At 49.3% G+C, this 25390-nt stretch overlaps 14 protein-coding genes across 15 annotated transcripts; 6 read left to right on the top strand and 8 right to left on the bottom strand.

The window, feature by feature from the left end:
* Positions 1-609: 609 nt before the first annotated feature.
* On the bottom strand, positions 610-1730 carry PPTG_04506 (hypothetical protein; the record flags this gene model as incomplete). The annotated part of the gene is made up of 2 exons (XM_008896749.1): positions 610-1258; positions 1315-1730. 2 exons carry the CDS (start codon positions 1728-1730, stop codon positions 610-612), a joined length of 1065 nt encoding a protein of 354 aa, XP_008894997.1.
* Positions 1731-2455: 725 nt separating this feature from the next.
* On the top strand, positions 2456-3115 carry PPTG_04505 (hypothetical protein; the record flags this gene model as incomplete). The annotated part of the gene is made up of 1 exon (XM_008896748.1): positions 2456-3115. One exon carries the CDS (start codon positions 2456-2458, stop codon positions 3113-3115), a length of 660 nt encoding a protein of 219 aa, XP_008894996.1.
* Positions 3116-3408: 293 nt separating this feature from the next.
* On the bottom strand, positions 3409-4170 carry PPTG_04504 (hypothetical protein; the record flags this gene model as incomplete). The annotated part of the gene is made up of 1 exon (XM_008896747.1): positions 3409-4170. The coding sequence occupies one exon, from the start codon at positions 4168-4170 to the stop codon at positions 3409-3411; it is 762 nt and encodes a 253-aa protein (XP_008894995.1).
* A 1070-nt stretch (positions 4171-5240) lies between these two features.
* Positions 5241-6082, bottom strand: PPTG_04503 (hypothetical protein; the record flags this gene model as incomplete). Its single annotated transcript, XM_008896746.1, has 2 exons — positions 5241-5859; positions 5922-6082. The coding sequence occupies 2 exons, from the start codon at positions 6080-6082 to the stop codon at positions 5241-5243; spliced, it is 780 nt and encodes a 259-aa protein (XP_008894994.1).
* Positions 6083-6723: 641 nt separating this feature from the next.
* On the bottom strand, positions 6724-7571 carry PPTG_04502 (hypothetical protein; the record flags this gene model as incomplete). Its single annotated transcript, XM_008896745.1, has 3 exons — positions 6724-7042; positions 7071-7298; positions 7408-7571. 3 exons carry the CDS (start codon positions 7569-7571, stop codon positions 6724-6726), a joined length of 711 nt encoding a protein of 236 aa, XP_008894993.1.
* A 429-nt stretch (positions 7572-8000) lies between these two features.
* Positions 8001-8930, bottom strand: PPTG_04501 (hypothetical protein; the record flags this gene model as incomplete). Its single annotated transcript, XM_008896744.1, has 2 exons — positions 8001-8692; positions 8770-8930. The coding sequence occupies 2 exons, from the start codon at positions 8928-8930 to the stop codon at positions 8059-8061; spliced, it is 795 nt and encodes a 264-aa protein (XP_008894992.1). The 3' UTR covers positions 8001-8058.
* Positions 8931-10575: 1645 nt separating this feature from the next.
* Positions 10576-11148, bottom strand: PPTG_04500 (hypothetical protein; the record flags this gene model as incomplete). Its single annotated transcript, XM_008896743.1, has 1 exon — positions 10576-11148. One exon carries the CDS (start codon positions 11146-11148, stop codon positions 10576-10578), a length of 573 nt encoding a protein of 190 aa, XP_008894991.1.
* Positions 11149-11398: 250 nt separating this feature from the next.
* Positions 11399-16434, bottom strand: PPTG_04496 (hypothetical protein). The gene is made up of 2 exons (XM_008896739.1): positions 14181-16434; positions 11399-14118 (listed from the first exon to the last, which is right to left on the bottom strand). The coding sequence occupies exon 1, from the start codon at positions 16363-16365 to the stop codon at positions 15697-15699; it is 669 nt and encodes a 222-aa protein (XP_008894987.1). The 5' UTR covers positions 16366-16434; the 3' UTR covers positions 11399-14118; positions 14181-15696.
* PPTG_04499 (hypothetical protein) lies at positions 11636-12686 on the top strand (the record flags this gene model as incomplete). Its single annotated transcript, XM_008896742.1, has 1 exon — positions 11636-12686. Exon 1 carries the CDS (start codon positions 11727-11729, stop codon positions 12684-12686), a length of 960 nt encoding a protein of 319 aa, XP_008894990.1. The 5' UTR covers positions 11636-11726.
* PPTG_04498 (hypothetical protein) lies at positions 13290-14147 on the top strand (the record flags this gene model as incomplete). Its single annotated transcript, XM_008896741.1, has 1 exon — positions 13290-14147. The coding sequence occupies one exon, from the start codon at positions 13290-13292 to the stop codon at positions 14109-14111; it is 822 nt and encodes a 273-aa protein (XP_008894989.1). The 3' UTR covers positions 14112-14147.
* On the top strand, positions 14393-15533 carry PPTG_04497 (hypothetical protein). Its single transcript, XM_008896740.1, has one exon. The coding sequence runs from the start codon at positions 14487-14489 to the stop codon at positions 15336-15338; it is 852 nt and encodes a 283-aa protein (XP_008894988.1). The 5' UTR covers positions 14393-14486; the 3' UTR covers positions 15339-15533.
* Positions 16435-16792: 358 nt separating the features above from the next.
* On the top strand, positions 16793-20185 carry PPTG_04495 (hypothetical protein; the record flags this gene model as incomplete). The annotated part of the gene is made up of 14 exons (XM_008896738.1): positions 16793-16896; positions 16970-17244; positions 17302-17360; positions 17430-17567; positions 17628-17701; positions 17756-17795; positions 17858-17929; positions 17995-18090; positions 18161-18257; positions 18323-18849; positions 18913-18978; positions 19038-19106; positions 19176-19976; positions 20039-20185. The coding sequence occupies 14 exons, from the start codon at positions 16793-16795 to the stop codon at positions 20183-20185; spliced, it is 2565 nt and encodes an 854-aa protein (XP_008894986.1).
* Positions 20186-20524: 339 nt separating this feature from the next.
* On the top strand, positions 20525-21415 carry PPTG_04494 (hypothetical protein; the record flags this gene model as incomplete). Its single annotated transcript, XM_008896737.1, has 1 exon — positions 20525-21415. The coding sequence occupies one exon, from the start codon at positions 20525-20527 to the stop codon at positions 21413-21415; it is 891 nt and encodes a 296-aa protein (XP_008894985.1).
* Positions 21416-21585: 170 nt separating this feature from the next.
* On the bottom strand, positions 21586-23323 carry PPTG_04493. 2 transcript variants are annotated; one of them, XM_008896735.1, is made up of 2 exons: positions 22807-23323; positions 21586-22729 (listed from the first exon to the last, which is right to left on the bottom strand). In XM_008896735.1, exons 1-2 carry the CDS (start codon positions 23158-23160, stop codon positions 21740-21742), a joined length of 1344 nt encoding a protein of 447 aa, XP_008894983.1. In that variant the 5' UTR covers positions 23161-23323; the 3' UTR covers positions 21586-21739. The 2 variants fall into 2 exon arrangements, with proteins under 2 accessions (XP_008894983.1, XP_008894984.1); XM_008896736.1 differs by having other exon boundaries at positions 22813-23323.
* Between the last annotated feature and the right edge of the window lie 2067 nt (positions 23324-25390).

Raw genomic sequence — 25390 nt, 5'->3', positions numbered from 1 at the left:
CTCGCATTTATTTTGATTGCAAAGAAAAGAAGATGGAAGATAATCTATATAACCGGTGTTAATAAATGCCTGGTAAGTTTTATAATTTTTCTCAATTTGGGCTCTTTCTGTTTCCCCCACAGTGCAGGCTCTGGAGTCAATTGAGAAGCCGAGCTTAGGCATGTGGGTGTCATATTGGCAAAACAGTCTATACAAAACTGCAGCAGCAATCCTTGTATCCTGGTGTTGGATCAAATTTGATCTCGACGCGCGACTGCCGTCAATTGCCAAAGCGTCCTCGTCCACATTTATTCAATTAAGCGTGCAGAGACCAGTGCTTGCCTTCGTGGACAACTTGGTTCCTGATTTGCCATAGCAGAGCTTGGATCACGCTGCATACAGCCCACCACACTCGGTGCAGTGAGTCTTACATTCCTGAATCAATCTACCGTATCGATCAATGACATTTCGTTGGAGTAGGTCGACCAATGGAGGAGGAACGCGTGCTGTGAAATAATCTCGATTTCTTCCTTTTTTTTAATCTTGCTTCACTTTTTTTTTAGAAACCTAGCGAATCATCACCCTGTGTTCGGCTTGACATGCTTACCGGGGGCTACGAGCTCTGTTAACTTAGCGCAACTCTTTCTGTGGCCAACCGCAGTTTTCTAGCACGACGCGGTAACGAGCTTTCCCTCCTTGCACACGCGCAATACCTTCGTTGACTTGTTCCATCAGCAGGTTTTCAACAATCGGGCGTACATTTTTCTCGGCTGCGAGTTTGAGCGTATCAGCAACGTCCTCGATGCTTCCAACCAAGTTCCCGACGATACGAACGCCATTTCCCACAAGAAACATGGGTCTAAAGCGAATGTCGTCGTTAGGAACACCAAGCACCACTAACGTGCCAAGCTTACGAACCAGACTGAGATACGTATTGTATGGCAAGCCCGACGCAGCAACCGTCACCAGCAGCAAATCGACTGAGCCGGCAGCCTTCTTCACATCCTCCGGGTTATCGAGGTTGTAGAACTCGGCTGCACCTAACGTCCGTGCCTCTTCTTCCTTCTTTGACGAAGTCGAGAAAGCGATCGGAGTCGCATCGAGTGCACGAATAAACTGCAAAGCGAGGTGACCTAAACCGCCGATACCCACGACGCCAACTCGGTCGCCTGCCTTCACGCCTTCACGCTTGAGAGGAGAGTAGACAGCCGATCCAGCACACATGAGCGGTGCAGCCGCATCTGAAGGGATGTTCTCCGGGATCGGGAACGCGTAGTTGCTGGAGACACGGATGTAGTCAGCAAAGCCGCCGAATGACTGGTGGCCTCCTCGTACTTGGAGTTGCTCGTGAATACCGCACGCTTACAGTAGGCGTCGTTGCCAGACTCACACTCCCGGCACGGTCGAGCTTGATCCTTGTTCAGACACGCCCAGGCGTTGAAACCGACTCCAACCCGGTCACCAACAGCAAGTCTCTTGACGGCAGGGCCAGCTTGAGTCACCTCACCGATTATTTCGTGGCCAACGACGCAGGGGAACGGAGCTGAATCGTTGTGGAGGGCGTGGATATCCCCACCGCAAATGCCACAATGGGAAATCTTGACTTCGACGTCCTCATCACCCAGAGGACGTGACTGGTATTGCCACGGGTTCAAAGTACCACCCGCTTTGAATGCAGCGTAGGCGTTGATCGTACGGGGACCGAAGGTTGTCGACATGTTTCGCTTGACGAACGCCGCAGTTTTCAGCATCGAAAGCCGAACTTGTGTGATTGGAGACAACTTGGATAATGATGCCAACGATCGGAGTCAATGATCGAGAATGTGAAATGAAAGCTCCGATTCTGGTGTTGCAACCCCAGAGATAATTATCCTCTCGTTTATCTTGTTTCGAAGACTGATGTTCATGGGTACCTGAATCGTGAGGCTGTGGATTGTGACATGGTTTGATTAGATGAGAATGTTGCTTCAACCTCATCTAATCTAAAAACAGCTGAATTGGTTATCGGGTACGTGTTGTAGCCTTCTGTCCTCTTGCAAGCATCATAATGAGCGTTAAGGCGCACGTCTGAGACAGGCTCTTCATAGATCAACACCTGGATTACGAAGCGGAAGGTCAGACTACATGTAGCAATAAATTCATAGTTTTCCTTCGAATGCAGCGCTAAAGTAAAGTAATTGGAGATTTGCAAAGTCAATAGGTAAGATTGGTGCGGCGCTGCACTGTCTCTCCATGTAGCTGGGTCCGTTTTGCGTATTAACAGCACGGAGAGCTCACAAAATTCAATCATCTTGAGCAGTGCAAAATGGTCAGCGACGTCGTTCGTGTAGTGGTTTGGGTCTGGGTTTGGTGCAGTACGTTGGCCATGATCTGTCTGCCATACCCCCTGGTCCGCCGAATTCATCGGGAGCAAACCGTCGGTTCCGCTTCAATTGTCCCTCTCCTCTCATTACTCGCGAACTCCCATGTGTGGGCAATGTATGGGTTCCTAGGAAGAGCGTGGTTCCCGAACTTTCCGGCTTTCCTCATCGGCGATATCGCTTCGTGGTGTTACATCTTCATTTACTGGAAAAACTCCAATGAACAGCGTAAAAACGGCCAGCTCATTGTAATGGTGGTCGCAGTGTTGGCGGTGCCTACGCTCTATGTTGCCGTCGGTTTCCTTGGATTCACTGGGCAAACAAGAGCAGAAGTGTGGGAAACCCACGGCTTGTGCTTCTGTGACGTCACTGTAATCTCAACTAGCTTCTTTACACTCATAAATATCGTCCGCGCGTTCAAGAACAAGTCTACTGCATCGATCAACGTGTGTGCTTTGGTTGTAGGAACTTCTTACTCGAGTGGATGGATCACATACGGTCACATGACGTCGAACTGGATCATTGCAGGGCCTCAAGTGTGGATCATTACACTTCACTTGGCTAGTTGGGCCATGTATATCGTTTTTTCTCGACAAAACAATGTGGAGACAAGCTCGGTTACTTTGGATGAGGATGATCCAGTCGACCTGTCGCTTGCTTTGCCAGTCGGTTGCAATGATAACAGTGACTTGAAGATGGAAGCTGTTACTAGTTCAGAGTTCCAGGCGTTATCATCTCCAGTGGAACTTATAGACGTTATCAAATTTAGGACGTGAGTTGAATTGAATGAGATTTTGTTTAAATTTCATTCAGGCAGGTTTACCTTCGTTTTGAACGTAATCAGCTAGAAACAACTTGCACTTTTATCTTTCTAGAAGAAGATTTAAGAAAGTAAAAACAGCGAAGGTATTATCAGTATGAAATGGTTTTTATTGCCCTTAACTGTAAACTCAGCTCAATACTCAAATTCAGAAGTTCCCCGTCCTGGACATGACATTAATTTCTCCACAGCAAGGTAGAAAAACAACAACAACACTCGTTCACTTTCTGTTGGGAATCTCGCGGTTCGTTAAAATGGCCAGGCTTCGGCGAGCTTTTTCTGAAAATTCGCGTCGCTGAAAGGCACATTTCCGATTTCTGTTGAATTGAGAGCCGCTCGTGCCACATCCGGGAGCTGGCTCCACATGACAAGATCCTGAAATTCGCCCTTTTTCTCGGTCATCGGACGCAGGAAAATGGGCCCCAAAATCAGGGTACTAGCAAGTTTAAAGCTAGTACCATCGAGAAACTGATCGAAATCCTTCGTTCGCTTGTCGTAAGTGACGTCGGACTTAAACGTCTCTCGTGTAATGTGTGGCTTTGTGTGGTCAGTTTCCGATTTCTTTGACGTCGATAGTCCCATGATCTTGGGGGATTCCAGATCGGGGTTATTGATCCACACAACTGCATTTTGCCAGTCATGCGTTGCCGTTGCAACAAGTGCAGTAATCGTTTTAGGATAGTACCAGGCGTACATGATGGCCCAGACTCCCTTGTACCACGTAGCACGACCGTAAACCTGTGAGCCGAGTAGATTATACCGCTTCACGCAGAAATAGTTTCCTTGTTCCGCCGGCAGCCCGCTGCTCGTCTCGCCCGCAGCATTCACGGCGGGGAATGTGAAACAACCAGAGTCGACAAAGAGTTGAGGCTTGAACTTGACGCCGGCTTTCTCTGAGATCGTGACTGGCTTTGGTTGGGCAATTGGTTGTACTTTGTCATACGCGATGGAAGCAGCATTTGCTGTAGCTACGACCCCTGCCAGGGCGACAATAAAGACGCGATAACTCATTGGCGAGTCGTTTCGAGGTCGGAACGAAGTAAATTGAAGAATGAAGAACCAGTTGAGAGTCAACCACGCGACCTTGTTTCACGCAAGCATCGGAAACTCATCAAAGCACAAGCCTGATTGGCCATTATCTGAAGCAGATCGAAAAAGCAGAGCATCGCGTGCGTTCTCTCGCAAATTACCACGTCTCCCGTGAAAGATCAACCTATTGTGCCACCTACTAAGGGAAAATGTCGGTGTTGTAACCTCGAGCTGGTGCCGTCACTAAACCGTCAATATCTTTGCAGCCAAATATCTGATTGACACGTTCCAGGTAGCGTTGAAAAGAGGAGAAACAGCCTGATTTTAGGGATTGTTGAAAGAGTTCGTTGTTGCAGCTGAAAGCGTTTTAAAGGTGCTTCATTGTGATTGCACGAATTGATGCTCTTGCCAGTTTAGTAGCTCCCTTGACTTGATTAAAGTATGCTCTGGTGCACGAGAAAGGGCGTTTCAATGGGAACACTTTGCCGCAGACTACTAGTAATAAGAATCGTTTACCATAATTTGCCTCGTTATAATTGGCTAATGGATGAAGGCTACTAAACTGCTAAGAGAATTCTATCTCTTTTGTCAACTTGCACTTTTTCCCCGGTTACACCTGTTTAGCTTGTATACCATGATATCTGTCTATCAGGAAAATCTGAATTTAACAGTAACAGAACTAGAAATTTAAGCTTTATCCTATCGAAATTTTTGTCAAAATAAAAGCAGCTTCAAAAATAAAAAGCACTTTTTAAACCAATTACTTTTTTTTAAAAAAATCACTTTTGCATCGTTTGGAACTCTGCCAGATTTTCTATTCTATTCGATACATACACAGACCCACAGCTGCTAAGGTGGTTGACATAGCTTGATGTGGTCATGGTGAAACCAAGATTATTCTGTCTTGGGCTCCCACTTCTCTTTTTGACAGTTCTGCGACGTCGATTCACCCTTCACGCTATTTACAAACAGGTTTAAAGTGCATAACGTGTAGAAAGAAGGCGAATGTGTGTCAAGCGTTTACTAAAAAAGTACTCAGGAGTTTAGAGTGTTCACTTGTACAGCGGCATTACTGGCGATGGCATCGGTTTGTACACTGGGCTCTCGACTGTGACTGTGGTGGTGGCGTTGTCGATAACAACCGTCAAGTCTCCGTTCGCCTGGTCCTTGATCTCCTCTTGATGCGTTGGTCTGAACATGTAGTATACTATGATCTGGATGAAACTGAGCATTGTACCAATAGCATTGATTCCCCAAACGAAGAAGTCGTCGTCCACAATTCCTGACGCGAGCCACAACGAAGCCGACACAAAGATCATGACGCTCAGGTTAATCGGAATGGAGGCGGAGTTCTTGGTCGCGATCACGTGCTTAAGCGTGCCCAGTGGCGACGCGTACATCCAAATATTGATGACGATAGCGGCGTAGCCAACCCAATCGCCAACCTGGCCCTTAGTCTGGTTTGTGACTCCAGCCACGCCAAGAATCGTGTAGATGGAGAACATACAGTGCACCGCGAACGCTCGAGAGTACAATTTGTACAATGCGTTACGTTTCTCGGGCACAGTGTAGCGGAAGAAGACGATGTTGTAGATCAACGCTGCCGTCTGACTGAAAGCTTGCGTGGCAAAGATCGGGAACATGTTATCTGCCAAGTAACCGTACAGCATCCTGTCAAGGAAATACAGTTAGCAACACGGAATTAGAGTATTGAACAATGGATCGCTGGGTACCATGCATGGTTGTTCACAGCCATCGCTACGAGAGGGAGGGCAACCATCTCCCCGGTGCTTTTGCGACGGTGGACATTGTAGAGATCCGGTGTGAGACTGAGGCTCAGAATGACTTGGGCAATGGCAGTCGCCACGTTCAGGATATCGACCCAGATGCTCATGGTTGGGGTGGTTAAAGGTGAAGCAAGCAGAAGCGAGAGAAAAGGAAAATGACTGAGCCTTGCAGTGCGTTTTAAGTCGGAAGCTTGGCTGTCAAATGTATTATACAACGATCCGGATGCCGACGCAAGATGAAACGATAAGGATTGGCTGCACTCAGCGACTGGAGATCAGCACCGGAACTCGAAGACTTGAAAAGCACCCCTGCCGAGCTCTTCTGTATTGATCCATCTAACGATTTGATTAGAGTCCCAACCACCGATTGTTGGCGTTAGGCAACGTAGAATCGTATTATCAACCAAACGAGTTGATTAGAGTCCCATCTGCGGTTCATAGACTGGTTCATCCTGTTCATGTGGCCCTCAACTCCAGACAGGAACGCGCCTGTGAAAGCTTGAATGCCGCCAGTCTCGAGACACTGTATGAGTCAGCACTTCTGATAGCAGATCGTGTGAGGTGCAAGTACTTCGAAGTAGATGGCTACATGTAGTTCCATGGACCCGAAGGTCGAGTCGAACAGTGCATTAATCGCAATTAAAGTTAGTTTCCATGTTCCAATAATAAAAACAGTTATTTTTGCAGCGACTACCAGGTAAAACATATTTTTATTATTTGAACGTCTGAACGTAACAGAGGATCTGTTTCAAGTCCGCGGGGATGCCATTGGTTTGTACACCGATGTATCAAGCGGTGTAATGGTAGTATTGTCCTTGGGAGTCGCAATAACGATAGACATATCGTCCTCCTTGGAAATCAGATCTTGTTGTATCAGCAGTTCATCGTTCCGGTTTGATCTGTAGTAGAAGTACACCACAATTTGAATTAAGCTCAGCGTCGCGCCGACGGAGTTAATTCCCGCATTGAAGAGATCGCTGTCCAGGATACCCGTGCCCAGCCACAACAAGGTCGAAATCAAGAGCATGACGCTCAAGTTGATAGGGATAGATGCAGAGTTCTTGGTGCTTTAACGTTCCCAGTGGTGACGCGTACATCCAGACATTAATGACGACGCCAACATATCCGAACCACGTGCCCACGTCAGACTTTGTTTGGCCTGTGACTCCCACAGCGCCAAGCACAAAGTATAACGATAACGCGCAGTGCAACGCAAAAGCTCGGGCGAATAGTTTGATCAGCTCCTTGCGCTTAGGCTTCGAGCTCCATCGGAAGTAAATTGCACTGTACATTATCGCGCGAGCTGGCTGAACGCCTGAGTGGCTGAAAGCGGGAATAAGTTGTCAGTCAAGTAGCCATAGAGCATCCTGGTGCAGCATAAACACCACTTGTCAATACAATGCTGTTGAAGAGCTCTACAAGTTAGGCATACCAGGCGTGGTTGTTGACAGCCATTGCAACGAGCGGTAAAGCCGCCATCTCGCCGATATCTTTGTGGCGATGGACGTTGTAGATATCTGGAGCTGGACTGAGGCTCAAAATGACTTGAGCGATAGCTGCTGCCACGTTGAGTACATCGGAAAACCAACCGCTCATTCTGCGACTTCTTTTGCAAAATGGAAAATGCTTGCTGGCTAGTGAGATCTCCACAGAGTCGACAGCAAATACAAACTAATGTACCTATTTGGGGCAATAAGTACGCAGCGGAGATTTTTTTGTCTAAACGAGCCGATAGGAAGGCGATGGGAAGGCCCTAGCATTTTGTAATCACACCATATGATAGATTAGTCAGTTGAAATGTTTGGAAGACTCGAGCATTCTCGGTGGACCATCGGCCTTGATCACAGTTCTTATTGGAGCTACCAAGTGCGAAGATGCCATTCCCTCCACTCCTAGGTGTGACGAAGTCCTGATAACATCGGATGGGCATTTCCTCCGTTGGGTCGTGTCAACATATTGTGAGAGACGCTATAAGGCGTTCGATGCGACTGAAAGTCCCAATCTACATTTTGACGTCCCAGATTTTTCCGGATACAAACAAAAGGAGTAATGGTTTTGCATTTGATGATTCTATGCTATCACGCTATACTCTTTCGCTTACCAGCGGCGACGGCATGGGTTTGTAGTATGCGGGGCTCTCGACAATCACCGTGCCGTGAACTTCACCCTTGGGGGAGATCGCGATAAACGACGCATTTTTGCCTGCTTCGAGCTCGATCGATGTGACTTTGCCGGATCTGTACATGAAGTAGATGGCGATCTGTGTGCCGCTTAACAAGACACCAACTATGTTGATCACCGCTACAAAATAGTCGTCGTCTACGATGCCTGAGCCGGTCCATAGCGCAGTCGACACCAGGATCATAGTGCACATATTAATCGGGATGGAAGCAGACGACTTGGTACTGATGACGTGCTTTAGCGTGGCGAGTGGAGACGCGAACATCGAGAAACTGAACGCACATCCAGCGTATCCGAGAGACGTCCCAACCTCTGACTTGGTCTGACCGAACACGCCAGAGACGCCAAGCACGACATAGAGTGAGACGACGCACCAGACTGCAAAGGCGATCGCGTAAAGTTTGCGTAGGCGTTTGCGCTTTTCCTCGGGGCTCCACCGGTAGTATACAATGTTGTATAAGATGCCAACGATCTCACCAAAGAGCTGGGAGCCCAGTAGCGGGAACATGCTATCTGTCGCGTATCCGTACGTCATCCTGCGATAACGGGATAACGGTTCGTCATTTCAAGGTAAGTAGTGTGATCAAGATGGCATGACTGCATTTGTACGTACCAGAGGTGGCAGTTGACGACCATCGTGATGAGCGGCAGTTCGGCCACTTCTCCGATGTTTTTGTTGCGATGGACGTTGTACATGTCTGGCACGGGACTCAGACGCAGGAAAATATCGGCGACACCCGTGGATACATTCAGCAAAGTCACCCAGAAGCCCATAGTGAAGTCGGTCGAAGGAGGACGTCGTCTGTTGTCTTGATGGTTACGTAGCGAGCACTGAGCGAAAATTTAAATGAGTCATTCTTGAAGCCTCTGTCAAGTCGGCATCGACGTCAGTCGGACATTGCAGTACGATTGAAACTATATGTCTAGCCGTCCTATCCAAGTGCTTACAGCTAATAGACTCCAATAAGTAGGACGGGGCTCGTCGGTGATTGGACGTAAAGGGGTTGGCCGTCCAAACATCGCTGTTGTCTAAACAGGACAAGCGGTGTGAAAGACCGGCATTAGCTTGGCCACCACCAGTTCCTCGAACTGCGCCCGTTGGGCTTACGACGCCGCGACTTACTTCACGTATTGTACAGTTTGGAATCGGCGGGTACTTATCCGTTTTCAAAACAACGGACGGATCTTAAGCGGAAAACGGAAGACAGCAAGCAACCAGTGATACCTGGCGGTGCGTTGATAATGATACATGTACCAAGGAGCTATTCTAGTGGACAAAGCTGTATAGACTTGCACGACTCACAGTAAGGACTCACAAAAGCATGTAATATGGTATACCATTGGTATATTTTCTAGTAAATCGTCAAGTACGAGTTAAAAGGATACGAGTCAAGATCAAGCTCAATTTGCAATGCGCACGTCTGTAGGTACATGTTCATATTAATAATCACAATCAGACTAAACAAACCGAAGTGCTACAAAATTGTGGAATCCAATGAAGTGGTGGTGGTGAATGATGTTTAGTAGAGGTAACATTGGACCGTTTAATGGCCTTGCTAGTATGAATATCACCCCGCAACATAGTGAGGGCCCACTTTCAAAAGGGTTAACCCAATCGGTGTTTCGCAAACAACTGCTGCGTTGTACTTCAGAAGTACATATTGCATGTGCAAGTATGCCGGTAAACATTTCACAGTAAAATGATTAGACTAACAGTTTGCGATCGATGATGACCAACGCAAATAGAAATTTATTCTCCAATTATATTTTGTGTGGTGTACGTTAAATTTAAAATAGGTCATTTCTTAACTCCTGTTGCTTTGGACGGTCTCAAAACACTTTTGTATGTGTGCTGTTAAAGGATATTTTAGTTGTGTGCAACAGAAAGTTCTTGCTGAAGTTTGTGGCTGCAGTTCGGCAGACTCAAGAAGAGTTTACAACTTCTCTGATTTGTACACACACGAATCTCTAAGGCGGTAGATGCTCCAAGTAAACAAAGCAAGCAGCGCGTCTGTATAGCATGGCCACTATTTCAAGCTGAAATCTGGTACATGCTCTGACGAAGAAGCAAGGGTCCAGCTCAACGTATGCTTGCAAGCACTAATGCTCCAACGATGGGGTGAGCCATACCTTTGATAATTCGGCATCCATTAGCCGTCTCGTTGTGACCGTACTTCTCCCGCTGCGGCACCAAGCTGACAAGCGATTGGCAGGTTCTCGTAGTTAAACACGTGACACGTGCTGGTAGGCAGGGTTCCGTAAAATATTATTTAAATGGATTTTCTCCTCTAACGCGAATAGATACCTGCATGGTGCTTAGTAAATCTGCAAATAAATAACTTGTATCCACAACCATGGCAAATAAATATTAAGCAGCAAAGTGAAATCATGTTACTAAGCCGATGTGCTGTCATACTACCTAGATCACTGTGTCAACGGTAGTGACGTCCCAGTAGCTGCTGTTAATCTTCAGAAACAGCAACATCTCCAACATCAGCGGTGACAGTCGGTTCCGTTCGTATCGCATTATCATGCGAGCCATGCTGAACAGCCGTTCCACCTTGTTCGACGTAGGTGGTACGGCTGACAGCATCACATACGCACTTGTTTCCGCTTGCACCTTTCTGCGTTTGAGAATTCTGTCTGCGAAGCCCAGCTTGGTCGGGTCCTCTTCTGGGCTCCTGCTCCTACTGGTCATCTGACGAAAGGGCCTTAGGGCCTCTTTCTCAGCCCGCGACAAGTCGCTTTCATGTCCTCCAAGGACCTCCATCTCCTGTTCGTAGCGAGGGTGGTCGGTGCGCACGTGGGACACCAAGTTGGTGTACCCCGTTTTGGGGGCGTGCTTGCGCGTCTTGCCGCAGGCCTTGCAGACCTGGAGACCAGTAGGATCCCCGTCCTCCGTTAGGTAGGGCTTAAAGAAAAATGAAGCGATTTGCTTCGGAGAGAACTTGCTCTGAGAGCGCTGGGATGGCATTAGGGAGACGTCGGACATGGCTAGGTAGTGAGAGATGGATTGTTTGAGGTATGCGAAATTGCAAAGTGAGATCGAGTCGGCTGAAGCAATTTGCAAGGAGCTCAGAGCCAACGAAAATCTGGTGGCTGTCGGTCAAGGCCGGCAATTAATTTCGTGTAGGTTTACATAGGATCCATAAATAAATTTTCAGACTGTAGCCAAGGCCGTAAATAAATTATTATCTGAGATTTTAAAAATATATTTTCAGTAAATATATTTTTGCGGATCCCTGCTGGTAGGTAAGCCCTGCTCCAGCATTTATCGATCGCTGCCGACAGGGCTGCTTAGACGTCTTGCAGTGCATGGCCATGTACGCGACGTGTCAAAACTTCAGAAATGAAGTGAGACAGACCCAAGTTGCCTTCACCATCGGTACTTGCCTATCTCGCTCGCAAAGTTGAAGTGATATCAGAACGCTCAAAAATACTAGTGAAACGAAATCTCTTTCACTACAACCCCCACCCGAGACCGTAGGAAGTCATCCCCGATGCCAACTCACCCATTCTGCTCACTTTACAATTTACTTACGTGCGCGTAAGCCGTAGTCTCAGCAAACCATGGCCGACGCCTCCATTCTCCTCGTGCTCCGAATCATGACTGCATTGTCGTCGTTGATGGTCTCGCTGAGTCCGTCCTTCTCCATCTACAAGATCTACAAGAGCAAGACTGTCGATAACATCTCCATCGTTCCGTTCGTCTCGCTGCTGGGCAACGCACACATGTGGATGATGTACGGCTATTTCTGCGGTAAGATATTCCCCGTTGTCGTCTCCTTTGGCTTCGCCGACTTTGCGGCAATTGCCTACATCTCCGTGTACTACAAGTTCGCCGAAAATCGCGAGTATGTGCTCCAAATCGTCAGCGGTGCCGTCTCAATACTCACAGCTATCACGTTGTACGTCGCCATCGCAGCAACCGGTGCTACAGGCCAAGACTACACGAGCATTAGCCACGTACTGGGCTACTTGAGTATTGTTGCAGCTATCATTCTATACGGCGCGCCGTTCGAGAAGGTTTTGTTTGTTCTACGTAACAAGAGTGCGACGCCCATCCAGCTACCAATGGTTATCTGCGGTGCGGCAATCAAGGCCTTGTGGGTTATCTACACACCCCTGGATAGTAACTGGTTCATGTTCATCCCTAATGCCATCTGTGTCGTGCTCGGTATCGTGTTGCTGACGCTGTATGTACTGTACCGACCGGGTAAGGTCGTTCAGCCCACCGTAGACCTTTCAGATGAAGACATCGCCATCACAATTGTCGTCTCATCCAAGGCTGAAACCCACAATAAGGTCGCGAATGATTGCCGGAGCGTACAACCGATGCCATCACCGCTGCTTCCATTGAGCCGAGAAAACTCTTTCCAGCTCAGTTCGCCGTCGATGAGTCGTGGTAGCTCCTTTCAGCAAATGAGTTCACCCGCGCTTAGCACACGAAGCGGCTCGTTCTACAGTAGCTCGTTTGATCGCAACTCCACGGTTGGTGTCGTGCATGTTATTCGCGCTTCGCGGCAGTAAGTCGTTATGAATAGATCATGTCCAGACGTACAGGAGTAGTTCGCAAGAGGTCTTTAAGTTTCCCATCCTACTGCCAGGCTTGAAGAGCCACGTGACACTCCCTGCCCATGTAACTTGTACTGCATGCCTACTTCGACGTGAATCCGTCCTGCAATTCCCTGCTAACGAATACTTCGCAGTACTTCGCAACAAACGGAAAAAAGAATCAAGTGACCCATAGAGTACTGGTGGAGACAGCAGCTCGGACGTCGGTCCTGTCCTTGCATTACCGCACTAACGAAATACTTCGAGTACCCACCCGTCCTTGCATTACCACAGCTAAGGAATTCTGCGTCTTCAGAGCGGGACTCGTAAACAAAATGCTTGCAAAACGGCTTTAACCGGGCTGCGTCCAATCTCACCGCTTGATGTCTCTTCGCTTTGTACGCTTCTTGTGGTTGCCAAGTGTATGCGCAAGGTCTTCCGGTGCGCCGAGACTGAAGAGTCGATGCAAACGACGCGACGTACCCATCTCGTCCTTCCTCTCCATCTACTCGTTGAGGGCAAATTCACTTCCTGCACTCCTCATTTTACAATTCACCTGACCCGAGAGATCCAGTCGCCATGTCCGGAGTGGAGTCCGTTTTCCGCGTTATTGCGGCCTGTACGTCGCTCATGATGATTCTGAGCCCGACGCCGGCGGTCTACAAGATCTACAAGACCAAGTCGATCGGCAACACCAACATCGTCTCGCTCGTGTCTGTGTTCGCAAACTGCCACGTCTGGACGTTGCAGGGTTTGCTCACAAATAACTGGTTCCCGGTCTTCTCGACCTTTGTATCGGGAGACTTCATCTCCATCATCTACATGTTCGTGTTCCTGCGCTACACAACTGACCGCAAACAGGCGTGGAAGGTTATCGCCGTTTACGCGGCAGTGCTGTCGATTATCACCACGTACGCAGTGCTCGGAGGACTGGGCGTGTTCACAAGCTTGAGTAGGGACCAGGTGAACGACATTATGGGCTACCTGGCAGTGTGCGTGACCCTGGTGCTCTACAGCTCGCCGTTCCTCAGGATCAAGGATGTGGTCAAGTACAAGACGGGCGTGTTCATCCCGATCCACATGGTGATGGCCGGCACGTTTAACAATGCGATGTGGATCATATACACGCCCATGTCTGGACTGTGGTTCCTCTTCGTGACCAATGTCTGCTGTGCCACCCTCGGCGTCGCGCAGCTAACAGTGTACATGATCTACCACCCGAGCAAGCACCCACTGGGCTACGGAGCCACACTTGAGGACTTTCTCGAGAAGGAAAAGGAAGACGACGGCACCCTATCCATTGCGATCGACCGTCCAAGCGTGCAGTCGGCCAGCAAGGCGACCCCACAGAGTCCCGTGTATCAAATGATTAAGTCGCCGCTGGCTCCGCTCCGCTCGTAATTCGTAACTACAACAAAACGTAAGTTAATAAACAGCGATAAGTATTCCTGTTGCCCCACCACTCTTTACATTTAGTACGGGAATCCGTCCGATCGAACGGCAACTTCGCTGCTCGCTGCCGAGCTGTCTGCCAAATGGGTTCCATTTTGCCCAGCAGTGTCGACTTGTCGCCGCTGTTGTGTTGGTCATCTAATCATCCTGGATTACATGGTGGTGATGCGTGGTCGCCAACGGTCCAATCACAGTGCGTAGTCTTCTCTGGCTCAGCATCCAAGTTTTGATGAACACGGTTGTACGTCGCTTCGCTTCATCCACCGACAGTCGCATCAGTCTGCATCTTGCGCTGTTCGGCACACTTGGTCACCTCGATAAACTATGGTGAACGTTGTCGTGGAGACGCTCTTCCGCGTGTTGGCGTCGCTGACGTCAATTAGCGTTACGCTCAGCATGATCCCGTCAATGTATCACATCTACCGCAAGAAGGATACGGGCATCGCGTCCGTACTGCCGCTCGTCTGTATGGTGGCGAACGCACACGTGTGGATGCTGGACGGCGCTATCGTCAGGAATTGGTTCCCCATGTTTGCCACCTTCCTCACCTCCGACTGTATCGCCATCGGCTACGTGACCGTCTTCTTCTGCTACGCTCGAGATCGCAAGAAAGCTCTACGAAGGATCATAATTGGAGCTACTATCCTTGGTCTTATAACGATCTATGCGATCCTTGGTAAAGCTGGTCACACGAACGACGGGGTGGATACGACGCTGGGTATCTTGGGCGTTTTGGCCGGTCTCAGCATGTTTAGCTCGCCGTTCGAGCGGATAATGAAGGTGTTACACTACAAGTCGGCGGCGTTCATCCCGATCCCCATGGTGGCTGCAGGTGCACTCAATAACGTCATGTGGATCGTATACTGCCCGATGATCGGAAGCTGGTTCCTGTTCGGAGGCAACGCGTTGTGTCTGCTGCTCAGTATTATCAATATCGCTCTCTACATCATCTACAATCCGAAGACGCACCCTCTGCGGCTTGATGAAGGCGATCCCGATGCTGTCGAAGGAAACCTCACTAGAGTCGAGCCAGCGTCGCTGTCCATGGTGCTTTCACCGCTTCCATCCGATGACGATGTTGGTTTGAAGAGCAAGCAGAATTTGCACAGCCCGGTGTATAATTTGGTACGCTCGCCGATTGCGGGAATTTCGTCCGATGTCAGCAGTCGTGTGTAGTAAGATTGGTCGTACAGTGTAAATGAAAACAGCCCGTGTACCTGCGTGTGTATAGTGTCTGGCGCTTGCTGCCCAATGATGCCTTGCAGATCGTTGCCGCAGACACTCTGATCCAGAACAGTGTAACCTATGCTGCTATAATTTGACGCAATTCAAAAGAGATAAACATCAAGTTCAACCACCTTATATCAACAACGAGCCTCCACGCTTCATTCGTGAACAGCATAATTCGTTTGCACCAGCAGCGTTCAGTCAATTAAAAATAACACCGTCGAAAGCCGCGCAAAACGTGAGCGTATGTACAACTTTGCTCACTCCAGCATGACATGTCTTGGCACATCAAGTCTCTCACACGGAGTCACTGGTGTCCGTGGCCATGAACATGGCCCTGGAAGGGAAGATTCATCGAGTAAGCTGACAGAAAGCTCGGTTTCTGACTGGAAGCAGAAGCAACAGCGTTGGCCTCGGCCGTCGTTTTCATGTCGACTTCCGTGGCTGCGTCCCACAGCAGAAACCTCTGGACGACCTCGGGCATCTCGTGCTGGTGGGGCAAACCGTCCACGCCCATTTCCTTGTATAGCAGCCGCGAGTCCACCCTGTCCCTACCGTGGCGCAGCATGCAGCGTGACAGTCCCTCGGCGAAGATCTCGCCCGTCTCGGGGCACTTAAATTGCGCTAAGAGGAAGAGCCAGTCGTCATCCCAGTACACATTGCGAGTGTGCACCTCGTAGCGCTGGAAGAGCTTGATGTCCTTAAAGTGGCGTATCCCTTGCGAACCAAAAACAAAGTACCAGCGGTTGCGGACGCACGCGTGCAGAATTCCTTGAACACCGCAGCCGTACCAGATGGCCAGCTCCATACTACGATAGTAGGCGTTCTCCGGCAGCTTGCCTGTGAAGTTACAATCCTTCAGGGACGCGCGCGTCTTCCACACACCGGGATAGCGCAATAGCGCGCCAGGAACCTGCGGCGTCAGTTTGCGGCGCAGCACTCCCGCCCCCATGTGCCACAAGATGCGGGGGATCATAGCGCTGGCCCTGCGGTCTTTGACGTGCAAAACGTTTGTGAGACCGTCTACATGCAGTGCGGAATTCGAAGCATCAGTTTGTATTGAGGTTTGTAAGGAGACATTTTTGACTTGGTTTTTGTAAGGATATCTGATAACAGAATCAGAGGAAAGGTTGAAGTGAGGACCATCACTCTGTGTGCGCACGCAGATACTTCGTCACTTCCGCATTCTCCACGCGCCCAAGAGAGGAACAGCAGCAAGAGGAAGAGGGGAATGGTTGGTACTGCAAACGCCACAGAGGACACGCCGGCATCGCAGGACGCCAAGACGCTCGTCCCGATGTCGCTGAGTTTGTAGGTGATGACTTGCCCCTTGTTTCCTTGCTCTTGGCCAACGTGACTTGATATTTATATGCAGGGTGGCGAAAAAGGAGAAGATCCTGCAGATGGAGGTGGTCAAGCTGGGGACGCTACTGTCTCAGCGCAACGAGATGCTCAGTGGGTTAAGAGAGAGCCACGAGTATCTGCTCACGACGAACGGCCAGTTACGGTAAGTGGCCTACATTCAATGTTAAAATATGTTGACTATTGATAAATGTTGATGCGTATGCTTGCTTAAATAGGGAGCGAAGCCGTCTGCAGCGAGCGAGACTGGTGTCGCTACGGACGCTGCTAGGGGCTGATCAAGAGCAAAACGGGAAGGACAAGCCAGGGCTTTGCGATAATGTCGGAGTCAACGAACTGGAGGCTACTGCTGAGAAATGTGGTGTCCTGAAGGATATTTTGTACGGGCTGGTCGACAAGCGAGCTGGACTGGAGCAACAATACATGGGGCTTGAAGAACAGACGGCACGAGAAGTGGTGGCTCTGAGATCTAAAGAGGAGCGGCTTAGTGAAGGTATTATGAAAGGGCAGCATGCCGCCGCTGTCAAAGCTAACGAGTGCTATGATGTAGTTCGAAACTCGCTTCTTCTGCTGCAAGAAGACATTCGCTCAACCCAGTGGAACTTCGCGGTAAACGAAATGATTCTTTTGTTGTGGAGTTTGGTTTTGCTGTCTGACGGGTTGCTGAACTGGTTCCAGAATAGCCAAGCTGAGTTTGTTGCTTCAGACAAATACCTCAACGCTGTCAGTCAGAATGCTCAAAGCCAAGCCGCAGCAGTGGAAAAGGTTACCACCGCTTTGCGAGCCGAGAAGGCTGCAGTTGAAGACCTCCGGACAGTATGCTTCTTTTATTCCTTTGCCGTTCTTATACATATCATTAACACTAAAGTTGATCAGACTTGGCAGAACTACGAAGATATGATTCACGAAGAGCATCGACAGCTCGTAATTGAAAACGAAATTGCTAGAAGGTGCGATGATTAGCTAAAATCGTCACAGAGACACTGATTGACGCGTATCTGCAGTGAACAGCGAGAATTTCAGAAGCTGCTTGAAAGCAAGGGGGTACGAGAAAGCGCGTTCATAGCTTTTCAAGCTGCTATTGAGACAATTTAACTTTTCTGTAGCCAACGTGCCCAGCCGATGAGGAAGTTGTGGAGGAAGCAAAAAATCTTCAATTGCGACTGCAACATCTAAATGTATCCCTGATCACGCAGGAATCTTGTCGTGTTAGTGATCTAACCAATGCACTTTTGCGCTACAGGAGGAGATAACAAGTGTCAAATTCTTCAAGCGGGAGCTGGCTTTACGAAGAAAACAAGAGAAGGACATCCTAGCAATCGCGCAGTCAAGCATTAAGGTGATGCCGTTAGTATTGAGGCACCGGAACTCTAACTCAACTCTAATAACTATGGAAACTCTTCGAACAGGCAAAAGATAAGCAGTTAACTTGGTTGGAGCGCCAGCGCGTGCATCTTGAAAACGAGCAAAATGAAGCCGTAAAGACCCACGCTGCAGATGAGACTGGTATGCCTTCAATTTTCAAGAGAATGATCTTGTTACTTACTAACGACATGTGAATGTGTTATCAGCTCATCACACGTTTGTTGAGGAGCACAATTCGGCAATAACTTCTCTGGAGGTACAGACCAAGGATATTGGGAAGAAAATAAAAGGCACAGAACGTGCTATCACCGCTCGAAACAAAAAGGTGGCCACTGTCAACAAGAAGGTTGCACAGAAGACTAAAGTGCTTCAAGAATGGAAAGCAAGGATCGATGCAAAGCAGGACCAGGTGACAAAGTCTGCAGCCACTCAAGAGTTTATCGATGGTGAAGCTCTGGCCGTGCAAGAAGCGCTGAACCAAGAGCTTCGTCGTGATGAGCAGATTCAAGGACTCCTCACAGTCCAAGAAATGGAGTCTGAGGAGCTACGTTCATCTTGCGAAGTGCTGGAGACCGAAATTCAACGTGCGAACACGACCCTGACAACGATGAGGACCAGCATCACGGCGACCCAGACCGCCGTGAAAAACCGCATCGACGAAGTTCGCGACAAGTTTTTGAGTACATTCGTCGTTGGTGACGCTGAAAACCTGATCGAGTTGCTGGACAAAGAGGTAAGCATGAGCAAAAGAAAGCTGACGTCAGTTCGATCCTATAACTTTACTCGTACGCTTCAGATCGAGAGCTGGACAGTAAAGGATACGGTCGAAGTCGATGAAATTATTGCTCGAGAGACGTTAAAGGTATGTGTTATTAAATTGCTTGCAAACATAGCTGCACTTATTGCTGTCAAATGCTATAGCTGAAAGAGAGATACAATACTTTAACGGCTGAGACTCGCAAGACGTATGGAAGGACTTTGAGGAAGAAGGTAATTGACGAGATTCGACCCAGCAGTCAATCAATTAGTCAATAACTATCACCTTGTAATTTCCAAAAGGAGAAACAGTACAACGCAAAGCTAACAAAGCTGAAGGAGAAAATGGCGGAGAAGAAATCGAAGGTCACAACAAACTCCGCGAACAAGCCACCGGAGGGGGAGGAAAGCGAAATAAAGCTACCTGTACAGCAGGTTCCTGTAGCTGCGACGGGCCACAAGCATGAATTGGATGAGACCATGGAAAACCGCGCAGCTGGAGAAAACGAGAAACAAAACCGAGAGCTCGACCCATCAAGCGTGGAACGTTTGAGCAACAAAGACAAGTTCAACAAGGTATGTCTGGTAACGAACGATGCCGGGCTGTATTACTGGAAGCTCACCCAGTCTACGCTTCAGCAGATTCCACCTTCCCAGAAGCGCTCGTCAAAACCGCATAAAAAACAACTAAAGGCGACTAAACAAACCCCAAAGTCTGCTCGACGTGGGCTTAATCTCGTGGATGAGTCGCCCCAGACGGATAAAGAGGCGACAGATCTTTTCACTGTCGACCCGGCAATCGCAGCGAAAGTGACAAAGCCTACCCATTCCAACCTTCCACAACACCGGAAAATCGACAATGCGAATGGAGTCCGTCCACGTCGATTGAAGAGACGCACGCCAGCGCAGAAGACAGGAAAGCCAGAACCGACATTCAAGACTGCATCTGTCGCCCAGCGAAATCCTGTTGCCGACCCTCTCGATTCCCCAGCCGGCTGTGACGAAGATCTTGAAATGACCCGGCCCGTCCAAGATGCGGACACCACAGAGATGACGTCTTCCACTACAAGCCAAGACGCTGCTAAAAAACTACAGCTGAAAAAGGTATGCCGCCGCTGCTTGTTGATGCAGTTTTATCTTGCAGAGAAGCTAATACGTTGAAACAGGCGGATCAGCGCTGCAAGGGCAGCATCAAGCGCCGCACCTTCACGAAGGCGACGGCGTTGCATCGATCCCGTCACACCAAGGCTAGCCGGATCTCATTTGGCCGCACCGCGGACTGGTCCACTGCCGACTCATTCTCCTTCGACTGAGCTCCAGGTAGGCATCGTCAGCCTTTCACTCATCAACACGATACTTTTGCCAAGCGATCGGAGCCATAATATTCGCGCCACCCACCAAGCCTTGCAATATGGCGCATAATATGCATCAAACAGTTGAGACATCGGTGCACTCTCCACTATGGTGACTGAGCGTCAACGTCGCTGCTTACGCAACGGTCTGTTGACCTTTTAGCCAATCATTTAGTTTAGCGGAACTCTGTCTAGCCAATAGTTATCGAAGGTAGAACGTGATGGCGGTCTACAACGAGGGGCGCAGGAAGCTCGTCAGTAGCAGTTTTGCAGTCTTCTATTCGAAGCTATTGATCAACGATGTTCTCTTCGGTTCTCCGCTCCACGTCCCGCCAGCCTCTGAGCAGCGCTGCTTCCATGACCGCGATGGCATCTGCTTTGGGCCTTGCTAGCTTTTCGTCTGCTGCGCATAACGCCGAGGAGCCTAAGGTGGCGCTGAGCCCCAAGGAGTTCCGCTCCTTCAAGGTGACCAAGGTGGAGGAAGTGACCCACGACACTAAGCGTCTGGTCTTCGCCCTGCCTAGCAAGGAGCACGAGATGGGCATCACTGTCGCTAGCTGCCTGATGGCCAAGGCGAGTGTTGACGGCAAGAACGTCGTGCGCCCGTACACTCCCACCAACACGAACGCCGAGAAGGGAGAGCTTGAGCTTGTGATCAAGGGCTACCCGACCGGCAAACTGAGCAAGCACATTGTTAACCTGAACGTTGGCGACGAGCTGGCCATGAAGGGCCCGTTCGTCAAATTCGAGTACAAGCCCAACCAGTACAAGAGCATCGGCTTCCTGTGCGGCGGCTCCGGTATCACCCCCGCTCTGCAGGTAGTTAAGGAGATCTGCCGTAACCCGGACGACTCGACGCAGGTGGTGCTGATCTTCTGCAACCAGACGGAGAAGGACATTATCCTCCGCGATGAGCTGGATGCTCTGCAGTACATGTACCCGCAGTTCCAGGTGCACTATGTGCTGGACAAGGCTGAGGCCAACTGGGAGGGTTACACGGGTTACGTTACCAAGGAGCTGATCGAGAAGCTGCTGCCCGGTCCTTCGGACGAGAGTCTGATCGGCGTGTGCGGCCCGCCACCGATGATGGACGCCATCTCGGGCAACAAGGCCCCCGACCGGAGCCAGGGCGAGCTCAAGGGTCTGCTCAAGGAGCTGGGTTACACCAGCAGCCAGGTCTTCAAGTTCTAAGTCGAGTAACCTACCCTTCGACATGTAGGCAGCGACTGGAGCTGACTAGCTCGTTATTGACAAACTGTCCAGGAATTGTGCACCTTTGCAGCAATGAAAATATAGCGCATCGGTTCTTACTTTCAACTTGATCATCGTGACTCACTTCAACTACATGTAGAAACAGCTCATGACAAGGTAACGTGATAAAAGTATTGACACTCGATAGATTTTTGATGCAAAGCCAATATAAACGAATCGATACTGAACGCTCGACGCTCCTACATTCCATCGGGTCAGTTGAATACTAAGTAGGTAACTTTCACTTGGTACACTCAGCACCTCTTACACCTCCGAGAGCTGCGTGGTTTCCAAGTGTCCTGTCTGGTTCATGTAAGTGAGCTGCACGTTACCGACGCTGTCAACCTCCATGGCGGTGATACCGCAGTGGTTGTAGCGCATGCGACCCCACGTGCCATCAGGGTCCACGCCCAACGCCTTGCACACGAACCATCGGATGATGTTGGCGTGACACACCACCACACGGAATCTGTCCTTCGCGCGGGTCTGCGTTGATCGAATGCCGAACGTATTAGCGTAGTGCTTCAGGTCTTCCTCACTGAGTTGACGCTCGTTCACCTCCAAGTCCTGTGGAATCAGGTGTCGGAACATGGTACGGTATGCCATTTTGAGCCGAGCGCAGTCCGACACCATGTTGTCCAGCTTCTCTCTCGCCAATTGCTGGCGGTTGCCGTTCGGCAGTGGGTTACCTGGCCACGCCTCGCGGAATAATTTGTTCTCACGGAACTCCAGCGACCCAGAAGGGAAGGCGTCTCCGATACGTTCGGCTGTCTCCACTGCCCGACGCACGCCACTGTGATACACTGGGAACTTGGGAAATCGCTTCAACACCATTCGCTCGGAGAGGTATTTGTGCAGGAATCTACCCGTCGCACGAGCCTGTTGCACGCCCAAGTCCGTCAACGGTCCGTGCATGTCCACAGACGGTGTCTGTGAACTGGCGTAGTGGCCGTGACGCACCAAGATAATGTGCGTTGTGCGACTCTGGTCCACAAGAGACAAGTCGGACGTGGGCTTCACAATGTGGGCCTCAGCAGCCACAGCAATCGCCGTCATCCAGTCCATCAGAGTCTGCACATTCGGAGCGCCAAGAGTGCGGATACTCCCGTTTGCCAGCTTCAAACTGAAAGACGAATTGTCTTGACGCTCCACAGACGCACCTGCGATGTCCCAAGTGCCTTTCAACGCGCCATAACGCTGCTTGTTGTCGATAGTGTAGTACGACAGCTCCTGCCCACGCAGAACGAAGATGCGCTACACATGCCACAAATAAGAATAAGTATACACAATTTGTGCCACATTGTGTAAGGCGAAGTGTATACCAAACGTACACTTACATTCTTCCACGCCTGCAGCCCGGACTCGCCCTTCTTGGTGAGTTGGCCCTCCATGAGCACGTCGCTAGCGAACACTTGCACGTGTGCGTCGTGGATTTTCGCCTCAGAGAAGTTGTTGCTCAAATCGGTGACTACAGACGGACGCATCATGGAAGACGGACGCATGACGGACGCCATCAAGGACTGCCGAGGGGCCTGACTGCCGCCCAGCACCTGTGTGGCGCCCAGACCGTCACTGTTGGGCGTATAGAAGTTGACGGTCGACAGCCGCGAGTTGTGCATGTGCGACGGCCGCATGTCGTCCTCGGCCTGTGCCGGCGACACCACTTCCATCGTTGGGCCTGCCATTGTGACTCGATTGGGTTATGAAGGTGCAAAATGCTCTGTGGCTTCTTGCACACGCTTTGCGGTGGCTTGCCTGGACTCTACGAGTGTCTACGGTACATGCACCTACCGACTCTGCTCGTGGACCGGCTGTTGATGCATTTTGCGGAACACTGGCTAGAATCGTGGAATCTTACTTATGGATTACTTACGAACAACATACAAGTTACTTTTCACGTGTGCTGTTGAAGTACAAGTATTACTTTGTTGAAGTGACGGTGTAAATCTCGGGGGTACTGTAGTCGAAGTGGCGGAGCAATCGGAGCCACCCGTTAACTCAAAAAGGCAGCAAAGCTCTTGATCCGAACTTCGTAGCACATCCCAGCTCTCTTTAAACTATACCGCCAGCTATAAAGTGCTACTTAAGTGCGAGGGACGTAAAGACTGGCGATCATTGAGGCTGGTGGCTCAAGAGCTTTGCTTACGGGTGGCTCCGAGTCGGGTCGGTGATCGATCCGCTAGAAAACTGTTATAGAGTCTAGTACTAGTACTACATACCTGGATTCATACAGTAGACTATATAATAGCTAGAACGACAAGATAAGTAGGACTTGAAACAAGATCCGAGTAAAGGCGAAGTAGTTTACCCATGCTGACCGCCATTTCAATCTATGTGTTACGTGTGATCTTTGCTTCAGTCTTCGACGTACCAATGGCAATTAATTATTTGATGAGAATCCCTGAGTTTATCGTAGTGTGCGTTTGTATGGTAGTGCTAAGTTAGCATAATTAACTACATGTAGCGCAATATTGACCCCCGTCATTTCAACCTGGTGTTCCCTGAAAATCTTTGCTTCAGTCTTCGACATCCGAATGGCAATTAATGTGTCTTGGTTAGAACAACCGAATTAATTGGAGTGTGTTTGCACGGTAATGCTACAGTATCATTATTAAGTCGAAGACTATTCAAACCAGAAGTTTATTTACGGTTTAATCCAGATTATTTACTCTTCAGGGCTGTTGTACTCAATCCAAGGCAAAATGAATTGTGATTAGTCGGAATGCAGCCTGTTTCTAAATGGTCGCATTAACCATTAGCCAATTAACCCCTCCAAACCGGAAACCAAAAGTCACATTTTAACTGCATATACAGTTTAATTAAACTTAGTAATTGTAAATAAAGGGTTAGGTGTTGTTCGCTCATAAAAAATCGGGATTTGCAAAACTGTGCAGAACAGCGATTAAACTGCACAAACCTGCATATTGGTAGTAAGCTTTCCACATGTAAAGTGCATTATGCAGTATAAAGCGAAAATAGTCAGGACAACTCCCGAAAACGTAGGAGCAGAACCAGCCCGGTCTACAGCTCTCATTTTCAAAATTTTGAAAACTAAAACTTCCCATACAAATCCCAATAAACAAAGTTGGAGTGTCACCCCTATCCAGTAACGCAAGCAAATGACACGAGCCTGTGTGTTTTCTGGTCTATACAAATTCGAATATGTGGACACCACAGCTGCTTGAACACGCCTCAACTGGAGCAGAAACACGAGCCTTGTGATGCACTTTGAGATGAGCTTGCACGAGAACAGACATTCGATGCTACACAGCTGTGGGTCAAAACTTACGCAGTTTGACTTATCCTGAATATTAGCACCTTAACGACAGAAATGTATGCAGGGTAGAAGTTACGTTGTCGTTCGTCGCCTCTTGAAAGATGCTGGCGTTGCAGGAATACCCGGAGGCGATGGAGTACCAGGTGCTTCAGCCGGCTTCTGACGCATACGAATCCCTTGGCATTTTCGAACAGGATTAGCTTTCTGTTCATCAACTCCTTGTGCCACACATCCCAGCATGTCTTGGCGACCCCACGAACTTGTCGGCGCGCCCGCATGCAGAGGTAGACCGGCCCTTTGTTGCTACAGTCACCACAACAGTATGTAGTTGTTGATGCTCGCTGGGTGTCAGTTCGAAGCAGCGAGCAAACCGTGCACGTTCTTTGATGTCTTTCCCCTTGTGTTCCTTCCTCTCTCCACTCATCTACTTGACGGGCAGCGTCGCAGTTGACTGAGTTACACCGACAGGAACCGGTACGTATGCAGGCATGGCTTGGGGTGGCTGGGTGCCGAATGTGTTGGACTCATACATGTCTGTTGCTTGTAGGCGACACAGCTGAATGTGTAGTTTCTTCATGTACTTCGCGTGGGTTAGTAGTCGTGACTGCTTGTTCTTGTGAAAGGCCTTATGTACGATG

Source organism: Phytophthora parasitica (genome assembly GCF_000247585.1).
Source record: "Phytophthora parasitica INRA-310 unplaced genomic scaffold supercont2.5, whole genome shotgun sequence".
Lineage (NCBI taxonomy): Eukaryota > Oomycota > Peronosporomycetes > Peronosporales > Peronosporaceae > Phytophthora > Phytophthora nicotianae.
Note: the sequence above shows the minus strand (reverse complement) of the source record. Positions and strands in the feature narration are given on the sequence as shown.

What these genes read in the sequence shown, in the direction of transcription:
- PPTG_04493 (XM_008896735.1), bottom strand. Translation starts at nt 23,160, where the DNA reads ATGGCAGGCCCAACGATGGAAGTGGTGTCGCCGGCACAGGCCGAGGAC. An exon ending in AGGCGTGGAAGAATGTAAGT is followed by an intron (nt 22,730 to 22,806) that starts GTACGTTTGGTA and finishes TGGCATGTGTAG; the next exon opens with CGCATCTTCGTTCTGCGTGG.
- PPTG_04497 (XM_008896740.1), top strand. Translation starts at nt 14,487, where the DNA reads ATGGTGAACGTTGTCGTGGAGACGCTCTTCCGCGTGTTGGCGTCGCTG.
- PPTG_04496 (XM_008896739.1), bottom strand. Translation starts at nt 16,365, where the DNA reads ATGATCCCCCGCATCTTGTGGCACATGGGGGCGGGAGTGCTGCGCCGC.